This window comes from Schistocerca serialis, chromosome 4 (genome assembly GCF_023864345.2).
Source record: "Schistocerca serialis cubense isolate TAMUIC-IGC-003099 chromosome 4, iqSchSeri2.2, whole genome shotgun sequence".
NCBI classification, from domain to species: domain Eukaryota; kingdom Metazoa; phylum Arthropoda; class Insecta; order Orthoptera; family Acrididae; genus Schistocerca; species Schistocerca serialis.
Genome location: NC_064641.1, coordinates 19,112,577 through 19,124,633, shown reverse-complemented (window position 1 = coordinate 19,124,633; position 12,057 = coordinate 19,112,577). Strand labels below are relative to the sequence as shown.

General features: G+C 39.5%; 1 protein-coding gene across 1 annotated transcript in view; it reads left to right on the top strand.

The window, feature by feature from the left end:
* Positions 1-5,638, top strand: part of LOC126474026 (uncharacterized protein CG13380) — a 98,346-nt gene extending 92,708 nt beyond the window's left edge. The window contains exon 3 of the mRNA XM_050101433.1: positions 5,414-5,638. Coding sequence (XP_049957390.1) covers positions 5,414-5,497 — 84 coding nt within the window. The 3' untranslated portion in view covers positions 5,498-5,638. The remainder of the gene's footprint in view (positions 1-5,413) is intronic.
* The last annotated feature ends 6,419 nt before the right edge of the window (positions 5,639-12,057 follow it).

Here is a 12,057-nt window from a genome sequence, read left to right as displayed (position 1 = left end):
CTTCATCTTAAGTTATCTTATATCATAATACGGTCAAACAAATAAGGCACCTTCTCGTACACCACTGCGTCCTTAGTAAACAGCCGCAGACTTCTGCTTACCCTGTCTGCCAGATTGCATATGTATATAGAAGATAACAGTGATCCCATGACACTTCCCTGGGACAGTCCTGACAATATCCTTATCTCTGATGAACACTCACTGCTGTGGGCAATATATTGTGTTCTGCTAGTTAAAATGTCTTCGAGCTATTTACGTGCAGCTTTGCTTTCTATTTTGAATTTGAATTTCTTGTCTGCTGCGAAAAATACAGCACCTCCACTTCTCATTAGCCTATTGGTCCAGCATACGTTTAAGTTTTCCCCAGAGCTCTCACTGGTGTCAGCTTCAGGTTTTAAGCAGCTTTCTGCATATAGTATCATGTGAGCTTCACTGCATTTTAGGAGCACTGCACTATGGAATTCATTGTCTTTGGATACTTGCACAGATATTTCTGTGATTCCTACTGCTGTTGTTGTCTGGATTGGGTGGAGAGATGCCTAAACTAAAAACAATTGTGTCCAACCTACACATAGTCAGCTACCTGGCTAGCTACTTGTGATGTATATTACACATGTGACCCATGTAGAGGGACCATCCAGTTCTCAGCCCGTTGGTGGAAGTCTAGGAAGCTGAAGCCTAGCTTGTCACAGAACCTTCTCAGTCTCCGATTCAAACCTTCCACTTGGCTCAGAACTAGGACAACACAGTCTGTTATCAGGACAATGCTGCAAATTATGAGCTTCGTTGAAACTCTGTAAGCAAGGCCGGTATCTTCAACCCAGAGTCTCTGGAATTATAAAAGTGCAACATTGGAGCCAAGATGACAGGTATAATTTGTTCCAGTGTGTGCTACAGTCTGCAGTTGGTCACACACTGTTCCCTGAATGGCTCCCAGAGTAACCTCTTCAGCATGCTGTAAGATCCCCCAGGCATACAAGCTGAGTGCATCTGTTGTTCCTTCCCATCTCTTGCTGCTATTTCCCTAATGCATACCTTCATTCACTGTATGTTTGAGCTGCCAATGATTAACACACTCTTAAGCATTTGCCTAGTCTTGACACAGGACACAGCAGATTTCCCCACAGGCGAAGTGGGTCTCACAGGCTCAGTTTCAGTGCAAGACAGCACGTCAAACCTGTTTGCTAGGTGAATTGGTTCACTGTAACGTGGTGAGTTCTCTGTATTATCTCCCACCCAACACACCTGCTTCTAATTATTTGACAATAGTTGGGGTGGTTTGGAGCTGCTTATGAATAGCAACCAACTTATCTTCTGCTCAAGAACAGCACACAATGGAGCTGCAATACGGCGGCTGTGTTACTTTACAGAACACTAAATGTAGTGAAAACCTAATTCTATGAACCAGGCTTAAAAAAATGCAAAATTGAGGTAAATGTTAAAACCCCCCAAATACGAGCAAAACCACGCAATTGCTGTACATGATTAAAAATTGCAATCCTCTCCAATACTGTCTAAGTGAAGGAAATTAAATGTGCAATACTATGTTTATACAATAATTGGTGGTAATGAATTTAATCAGTTTGTAAAAAAATCACAGATGTGTAACACCAAGTAAACACTTGCCAAAAAATTGAAATTGGTACCTGGATACAAGGTAATTGAGCATATTTTCCAATATACTACGATTGCAAAATTATACATTCAAAACATGTGTTTTTGAGAGCTCATCCTTTGTGTTCAGAAAAAGCAAAAAATGATGAATTTGTTGAATTAAACCAAAAACATTACAGCAGCTAAGTGGTTAAACCATAAGCATAAATGCAGACATCTGCTTCATAACGAACTTTGTCACCTCATATTCTCACCTCAGTTAAAGTGTTATTTTAGGCTTGATGAGAGAAACAGAGAAGTGAAAAAATGAGTTTACTTTCCAATTGACGTTACAAGGTTATGAGAAATCAGCCCAGTGAATTTCTGTACATTGCGTGAAATGCAAATTTCAAAGAAAGCTCAGATCCTACAGTTTCATTTCATGCCCTCTGTCACTGCTGCCAATCTTTACTATACAGAGTGGTCCATTGATAGTGACTGGGCCAAATATCTCACGAAACAAGTATCAAACGAAAAAACTACTATCTAGCTTGAAGAGGGAAACCAGATGGCACTATGGTTGGCCCGCTAGATGGCGCTGCCGTAGGTCAAACAGATATCAACTACGTTTTTTTAAAAAATAGGAACCCCCATTTTTTTTACGTATTCGTGTAGTATGTAAAGAAATATGAATGTTTCATTTGGACCACTTTTTTCGCTTTGTGATAGATGGCACTGTAATAGTCGCAAACGTATTAGTATGTGGTATCACGCAAGATTCCGCCAGTGCGGACAGTATTTGCTTTGTTATACATTACCCATGTTAAAATGGACCATTTACAAATTACGGAAAAGGTCAATATCGCGTTGATGTATGGCTATTGTGATCAAAATGCCCAATGGGCGTGTGCTATGTTTGCTGCTAGGTATCCTGGACGACATCATCCAAGTGTCCAGATTGTTCGCCAGATACTTATGTTATTTAAGGAAACAGGAAGTGTTCAGCCACATGTGAAACATCAAACACGACCTGCAACAAATGATGATGCCCAAGCAGGTGTTTCAGCTGCTGTTGCGTCTAATCTGCACATCAGTAGCAGACAAATTGCGACAGAATCGGGAATCTCAAAAACGTCGGTGTTGAGAATGTTACATCAACATCGATTGCACCCATACCATATTTCTATGCGCCAGGAATTGCATGGCGACGACTTTGAACGTCATCTACAGTTCTGCCACTGGGCACGAGAAATTACGAGACGATGACAGATTTTTTGCACACGTTCTATTTAGCGACAAAGTGTCATTCACCAACAGCGGTAAAGTAAACCAGATTAATATGCACTATTGGGCAACGGAAAATCCAGGATGGTTGCGACAAGTGGAACATCAGCGACCTTGGTGGGTTAATGTATGGTGCGGAATTATGGGAGGAAGGATAATGGTCCCCATTTTATCGATGGCAATCTAAATGGTGCAGTGTATGCTGATTTTGTACGTAATGTTCCACCGATGTTACTACAAGATGTTGCACTGCGTGACAGAATGGTGACATACTTCCGAAGTGATAGATGTCTGGCACAGAGCTCATGTGCGGTTGAAGCGGTATTGAATAGCGTATTTCATGACAGGTGGATTGGTCATCGAAGCGCCATACCGTGGCCTGCACGTTCGCCAGATCTGACGTCCCCAGATTTCTTTCTGTGGGGAAAGTTGTATATTTGCTGTTGTGATCCACCGACAATGCCTGACAATATGCGTCAGCACATTGTCAATGCAAGTGCGAACATTACGGAAGGTGAACTACTCGCTGTTGAGAGGAATGTCGTTCACGTAGTGCCAAATGCATTGAGGTTGACGGACATCATTCTGAGCATTTATTGCATTAATGTGGTATTTACAGGTAATCACACTGTAACAGCATGTGTTCTCAGAAATGATAAGTTCACAAAGGTACATGTATCACATTGGAACAACCGAAATAAAATGTTCTAACATACCTACGTTCTGTATTTTAATTTAAAAAACGTACCTGTTACCAACTGTCCATCTAAAATTGTGAGCCATATGTTTGTGACTATTACACCGCCATCTATCGCAAAGCTAAAAAAGTGGTCCAACTAAAACATACATATTTCTTTATGTACTACATGAATATGTAATTAAAAAATGGGGGTTCCTATTTTAAAAAATGCAGTTGGTATCCGGTTTGACCTATGGCAGCGCCATCTACCGGGCCAACCATAGCGCCATCTGGTTTCCCCCTTCAAGCTAAACAAGTTTTGTTCTTTGTAGATTTTTTCATTTGATGCTTATTTCGTGAGATATTTGGCCCAGTCACGATCAGTGGACCACTCTGTATACAGTTTGTGGTGTGTGTGGTCCAAAGTATATATGTGAGTAGTGTATGTAGTTGTTGCAGCTGTATTGTGACAGATTTGAGCACGAAAGTCTTCGAAATGTTCTATCGCAAAATGCTTGTTTTATTTCCTTGTGACATCTGTCGTAACACGTCATCTGCATACACCTGCACTCCCATTGTTGAAGGGCCACTCATCCTCTCTACATATTCAGTAGCTGAGCTCATTTTACATGTATTAGTGTGGTGTGGTGGCTGCTTTGGTAGTTGGATGACCTATCAAGTCACCAGTAAGAGTTCACTACCTGGAAATGGGTGACGTTTCCATGATTATGACTGAGCATATTCTTTGAGATTCTGTGTTTTAATTTAAAAGGTTGACGATATTGTTGCTGAATACAGTACGTCGGAAATATGTACAAAAAGATGAGACTATGTTGTAAGTGGCACAAGAATAGGCATGTATTGACTCTGTCTGGAATACCTTGTGTCAACTGTCTTGTTTTTCCATTACCACTGCAACCTAGCAGTAGTTGTATCATAACTGCGTGGTGATGCTAAATGTTGCAAATTGTGTTGGCAACACCAATTGTGTATTACGTCTGCATTTCCTCTTTTATGTCTCTCCTCTCCACAAAGGCCTAAAGCTTTCGCTTAACTGTGGTATGAACTGTCTGTCTATTATGCCACTCATAACTCATTCAGTCACATCAAATGTCAATAGAAAGAAAATGGGACAAAGTCAAGCAAGACGTTGAGTAAGAACTTATAATTGAGGTATACATTACTAGGAAGAAATGTAAAATCAGGGAATTTTTAGCATTGATCTTATGGGTTTTTCACAGGGGCTTCAAATTTATGGTGTAGAATTGTGAAAAATGTAAAATCAGAGAATGTAAACTCGAATTTCCACTGTACACAACTTGCTCCTGGTACCGTTTGTAACAACACTGTAAACAAGTAACTTTAGACTAGGCTTCCTGAATCCCTCTTAGTTTGAGTGTGATATGCTACAAGTGTTACCAGTAACCTTTAGAACTAAAATGAATTATATCCAAAATGAGATTGCTCTATTCATAATAGACGACTTTGTGCAAGCGTTACTGTTTCTCTGAAATGTTTTTCAAGTTATAGTCACTTATAAATTTGACAACAGCATTAATTTGCAGACAGTTTACACTCTTGTTAATGGAGGAAAATAATGTGACGTGGTATATTATTTATAGTAACTGTAAATCACACATGCTGATTAATTAATATATCACACTCGTGAAAAGCATAAGTTGCAGCGCAGTCACCTAAAATATGACAGTACAACAATTTTATTTTTTTAAAATTCATTTTCTAGAAATGATTAACAAATGCTTTTATTGTAAATAGCAACATTTGCCAAAACATGTAAAGTTTGTGAATCTCGTAGGATAACAAGTAACAGCATTTTTTATTTTTTTTTTGTTACAGACAATGTTCTTGATGGATATCTACCAGTGTCCAAAGTGCAAAGCTTTCATTCATATGATGGAGGAAACCCCATTTACAGCATAAGGCAAAATTTGTGTGTTAGGTTTCCAAATATTAATTTATTTTGATAGTAATGTTATTATGTACAGTAATTTGTAAAATGATAAATATTTGTTCTATGTACAATTTTCATAACTGGAAATCACATATGATATTCTTAACTAGCTTACCAATCAATAAAGCAATATATATTTAACATCAGTATTGTGTGTCCATGCCCACTGTTCCCATTAAAAGTCTCCGACATTTTTACATGCAGTTATCCTCAGAAATGTTCATGCATATGCTCTCCTTTCATTACTTAAGACTTCATTATTTTTGGCTCCCATTGTTATAATCTTTGTGGTATCATTTTAAATGATGGTGGAGGTTGGACGTTCCTCCATGTGTGGCATAAGACTGCCAACAAAGACAACATACAGCAATGTATGTTATTGGGTTGGTGCACAAATTCATAGAATTTTTATACAGATTTAGTAAACACAACTGATACATATATCATAGACTTTAGTCATCAATAATATATTCTCCTTCACTATTTACAATAGACTGCTGTCTGCTCATGCTGGGGCAACTTTCAGATTCCTCAACCATAGGAGTCATGTGGTTTTGAGGCAAAGAACTCATCGAGCCATGTTCGGAGTGCATTTTCATCTGGAACGGAAGTTACTTGGAGATTGTTTTATAGAGGGCAGAAAAGGTGAAAATCAGGTGGTGCAAGATCAGGTGAATAATGTGGGTGTGCAATAACTTCCCAACTCATTTCCTGTGTTTCTTTGTCAGTCTAGCAGAAAACAGGCCGGCGTTATCATAGAGTAGGCATCACTTCAGTTGATCTTCCTGGTTGGTTGTACTTGGATTGCATCTGCAAGATGTCTGGGTTGTTGAAAATAAATGTGAGCAGTGGTAGTTACACGTCTGGGAAGAAATTTGTAATACGTAACACTGTTGCTGTTCCACCAGATGCATAACATTGTCTTTTGTGGATGTGCGCACTTCTTTGTAGAGGTAGTTGCGGTTTCGTTTGAGGTCAGCCATTCCTTTCTTTTTCTTTCATTAGCGTAAAGACACCATTTCTTGTAACCAGTAATGATACAGCATAAGAATGATCTGGGTTGTTCATGTGCCAGTTAGATGATGAGCAAGCAGAGATGCACATATGGCCATCCACTGATTATTGTGATTTTGGCTTAGAGCATGTGGTACCCATACATCTGATTTTTTAACCTTCCCATTGCATGCAAAAGTCACATGATGGTGGATTGATCACAGTTAATCACATTTGCCAGTTCTCGAGTACACTGATGTGGATTATTGTGGATTAATATGTTTAAACTGTCTTCATCAAACCCTGAAGGTCTTCCTTAACATGGAGAGTCACTAATGTCAAAACGAGAGAACCATTTCCTTGCCATGCCTGGCGTTATCCCCACACATGGCGCAAATGTTTCTGCCTGTCTCTGCCGCTGTCCCTGCTGTATTGAACTTAAACAGAAGAATATGTTGAAAATGTTCAGATTTCTCCACTTGGCACTCCAGTTTCTAGTGCCCACAGCTCCACTCACTATCCCCAAGTGACAAAATGGCAATATATAAACTCAAATAACAATGAACTACAAATAAGAAATGACAGTCGATAAATAAACCCATGACAACCAGAATATCAACATGGAAGACAAAAATGCTTGCAACTTGTGCACCGTCATAAAAGGACATACAATGTCAATAGCTTTCATCAAGTGAGCAACTCATTCATGTCCTCATTGTCTCCTGTGATATCACTAAGCATTTCACAGCATGCATCCACAATGTGTACAGTACTGTCCATAAAAGCAAAGAACTTTTGTAATTGAGTGAAATTAGGGGAGTTGTGCCTTAGACATTCAGCTTTTGGCAACTGCATTGTGTTTTTAAAGTAAGCAGCAGTTGAACATAAAACACAAACAGTATTACACTAATTTATTTCTACATGAAAGCCTAGACTTAAATCTTTTTCAACATAATGTCTACCTATATTATTGCAGTTACGGTACCATATGACCAGCTTCTAAAATCCAGTCTCATAGAAGAAATCTGCTGCCTGATTTTTTTTACCAGCCCTTATTGATGTTTTGACATCGTGATCATCCTGGTAGTGGTCAAAGCAATGAGATTCTTAAGTGCAAGAACTAACAGTAGTCACTAGACCTAAGTAAAGGCTACATGGAAGTGGTTGAGATGTTCCAACCGTACGATGCAGTGAAATTGTGAGTGCAATGAGGCATGTGGAGATTAGCATTGTAGTGCAGCCGAATGATCCCTCTACTGATAATGCCACATATTTTGTTTTGAGGTGCACAGCACAGGTTCGTTAAGATTTCACAACAATTGACTGTGCTGCCCCAGGGCAAAAATTGATAAACAAAATACCCAGACTGTCCCGAAACTGAGCACTCTATTTTTCCGGCTGAAATTGTTTGCCGGAACTTCAGGTTCTTGTGGGATGTGGAGAGCCTCCATTCTGAGAACTGTTATTTTGATGCCAGTTTAATGTGAGCAAACCCATGTTCCTTCCCCTGTGAGTATTTTGTTTCAAAACTTTATTCCTTCAATATCGTATCTCTGGAGGAAAGTCATTGCACTGGCTAAGCAGTTGGTTTTGTCCAACTTGGTCAACATTTATGGAACCCAGTATATGCACTTCAGGTATTGTAAACATCCTGTCATATAGAATATTTTATGAAACACGAGGAAAGGCACGAGATAAAAAATTTAAGAAGAAAGATGCTACACATTCATTGTTACTTACTTTCTGCACCACATCATCGGTAGTGATGATCACCCACTTCATTTCTCATCATTAAATGCTATACACCATTTTGCAGCCATACAATTGCTTAGAGCATCTTCTCCATACCGCTCACTGATTTTCCAGTGAATTTCAGTGCCTTTTACTTCTTTTGCATTTGAAAACCTAATAAGTGCTGTTTCACAATCGATGTTCTCAGTAGACCGTGCCATTTTAAATACACAAATAAGTGTTCGTGCAGGTTAAAGCAACTGTAATTCTGTAGAGCGCCAACAGCTGAAGGTACTGTGCAAGGACGCACAGTACGATGTCCGCAAAGCTCCAACAGCCATAATTCAGAACAGTACTTACTCCGAAATTGTTTCTTTTATTTTTTTGTTCTGTTGCATTGATTTGCTTAATATATACTAAACACAAAATTATCAGAACAAACAGTTCACAGTTCTTAATAATTCTCTTTTGGTCCTCAAGGAGGCACAGCAGGATTTTTTTAAATCATTTATTATATATTCCTCGGGCCTTCCACTTCCATGAATGTTTGCATAAAGTGAGGAAAGGAGTCGGGTAAGTAATAAATCTATTTTCTGCTACATATTTGTGGGCAGCTAGGAGATCTAAGGGGGCAGGTTCTTGGTGTGGAATCGTGCCAGTTTTCTCTCATAATCCATTTTGTCTCTGCCAATGGGTTATGCATGGGGCTGAGGTCTGAAGGTAGGAGTGGCCCTTCTAGAAGAGCACTCTTATTCTGTCCCACGAACAGCTGCTGCACCATAGCTGAAATGTGTACTGGAGACTGACACTGCTGGGAACAAATTGATCTGTCGGATACAGTTGTCACACTGATGGGATCATATTATTACCCATATAAAAAATACAGGGCAGCACCAAGTTGGCCATTGATGCTTTGAAGCATCTTAACTCCATTGGAACACATGTAGCACAAACGGTGGTTAAAGATGATCTGCAGAGATATATGGGTTCAAATCTGATGTTATATGACCTTTGTAAGGAGTCCAGCAGAAAGATGTCCCATATTTGGAGAGCCTGCTGTGGAGGGACATCAGTTGATAGCTGTTTACATGCCATTTTCAAAAGCACAGTGCCTCGGTGAGGTGACCATCATGTGTCTGTTGTGGAGGAGTACATTCGTAATGGTTGTTCCGTAATGTCTACCCAACGGGCATTTCGCATTCTGTTTGAACTTGGACAGACGATTCTGTTCCTGATACAAATTCTATTGGAGTTTAGATATCAAACTTTAGAGCATCAACTTCTGCACTGACAAAAATATATACTGACTGATCTCGGCCTGAAGCAGCAGTGGAAAATGTGACGCTTGTGAGAGCATCCGTCCAGCAGTCTCCAAAGTATTCGGCACTTAAATGTGCAACTGTCTAATACGAGGTAAGAAGAATCCTGCACAGAGATCTTCACATGCATGCATACAAAATAATGGCTACTCAAGAATTAAATGAGAGAAATTTTGAAAGTTTGCAGAGCTGTGTGTGAGGAAATTCTTCAGAACGGTGTCCTTGGTGCTATATTGAGTTTTTCTGGAATTCTTCAGAACATTCCCCCTGATGCTATTGTGATTTTTCTTTTTAGGAGGCCCACTTCCACTTGTCAGGTAGAGTAAATAAACAAAATTTCTGCTGCTGGGCAGCAGGAAACCCTCAAGAACTTCATCAAAGACTATTTCACAGCCACTGTGCAACACTTTTGTATGCCGTGTTGAATTTTCGAAGAAGATGGTGCAACAGTAACGTCAATTCAGATTGCTACAGCCACATGATAAGAGACCTTCCTTTGACTTAAGATAAACCAATTTGTTGGGGACCATGAAGATGGAGAAGTCTGGTTCCAACAAGACAGAGCCATGGGTCACCCAACCTTGTGATTTTTACTTTGGGGACACTTAAAGATTCAAGTGTACAAAATCACACCACTACCCTGCAAACACTTAAGGAGGCAATCACCCAGAAAGTGGCTGCCCTTCCACCGGAAATGACACAAAGAACTACGGACGAGTTCCAGGAACGGCTTTGTCAACGTGTGGATGACGCAATTTATTGAACATAATTTTTGAAACCAACAAATGTATATGGTGTAGTATTTGTTGTTAACAAATAAAGCATTTTCTCTCTCTCTCTCTCTCTCTCTCTCTCTCTCTCTGTGTGTGTGTGTGTGTGTGTGTGTGTGTGTGTGTGTGTGTGTGTGTGTGACTATCTTTTGAAAGGCTAAGGCCTTTCGCTGTGGAAAATATTGATTTGAGGAAATGTGAGATTCCATCTGTCGTGAAAGATATTTTCCTCAGCAAATGCTTATTAGTAGAGCTGATGATCATCATGGACTTTTTCTTTGATCACCAGATATTTGCTTTGTAATCCAGGTTCCCAAAGCTGATGCCAAACCATGTTTCAACAGACCCACCTTTCAAACAAAATTATGCAATGACACATTCACGAATTCATGTTCCCGCACTTTTGGTTGTGTGCACTGACGTCCAGTTCCCATGCGCTTACTAGATTCTCCAGTATAATAATGTCATTGTTCCCATGATGCACAGTGTGCTCACGAATGCGCCATCCCATGCCGTAGCAATAGCCTCAGACTATTCTTAAATTCCCTACTCAGCCAGAGCTGTAACATTGACGAATAGCCCATTGACAGTGAGGCGTGGCTCATGAATATAAAGTGCATGGACAGAAAGTGAAGTAGTTCTGGTATCTGTCCATGACTCATGTACTGTCATTGGCCACAATAGAACGAACAGTGCGATGACAGCCACAACTCAGTGAAGTGGAATACTGCCACCACATGTGGGTGTGGGTACAATTTCTTAACATGATAACTTTCTTTAGAATGGCATTCCATTTTGGGAAAGAGATCCTGCAAGAAGTAGGACAGATTATTCTCTCTGAATGTGTCCATAAATGGTTTGTCTCTAGGTCTTAGCTTTTTAAAAAATTGAGGTCAACAATTATCACCTTGGAGTACTTTACTGCTCTCAATTTGAGAGATGGTGCAGCAATTAGAGCAATTATGAACCAACCAAGATGTCGCGGATTCAGATCCCCATACTTACATTTTATTTTTCATGTGCTTGAGTAAGTGTTTAACAAAACTTTGTGCAGTAATTAGAGATAAGGTAAGAATGATACCAGGGACATAAATGAAATCTGATTCGCCTTCACATAACATTGTTACTTTCCTGTGTAATTCAGACCATAGCTGTTAATTAGCTGCACGCATGCATGTCTGATGTAGCATCATTGTATAGCAGACAGATAACATTCCCACTCATTATGTCCCGCCTCTGCATGCTTTCTCTGCACCTGAGTTCGAAGCTTACCGTAGCACTGACGACTTGTTTTGACTTCTGTCAATATCTATGGAGCAGAGCTAAAACTTGAAATAAAAGTAAGATGAGTTAAACAACATAATGATTACCAAATATTTGAACACTTTTAATGCCTTAGACCTTACAGTGTCTCAGTTTAATCTGTATTGATGTTACTACACTATTCCCATAGGCTTCGGCATGGGGAGGCAATAGGGTGCACTTGTCCTGCCCCACATGGAAATTTAAATACAGAGATTTTCTTCATATATTGAGCGAATAACTGTCAATTTCCTGTGACAATTTCTTTTGTGTGTCTTATTTCTCATAGCATGACATTTCTCAAAACTGATCAACTAATTTATGTAAAAAATCTGATTTCTGAAGTCTTGCCTCCACCCTTCCGGAAAAATATGAACTCCCATGAGTAAACCTAATGCACAACTTAAGACATAT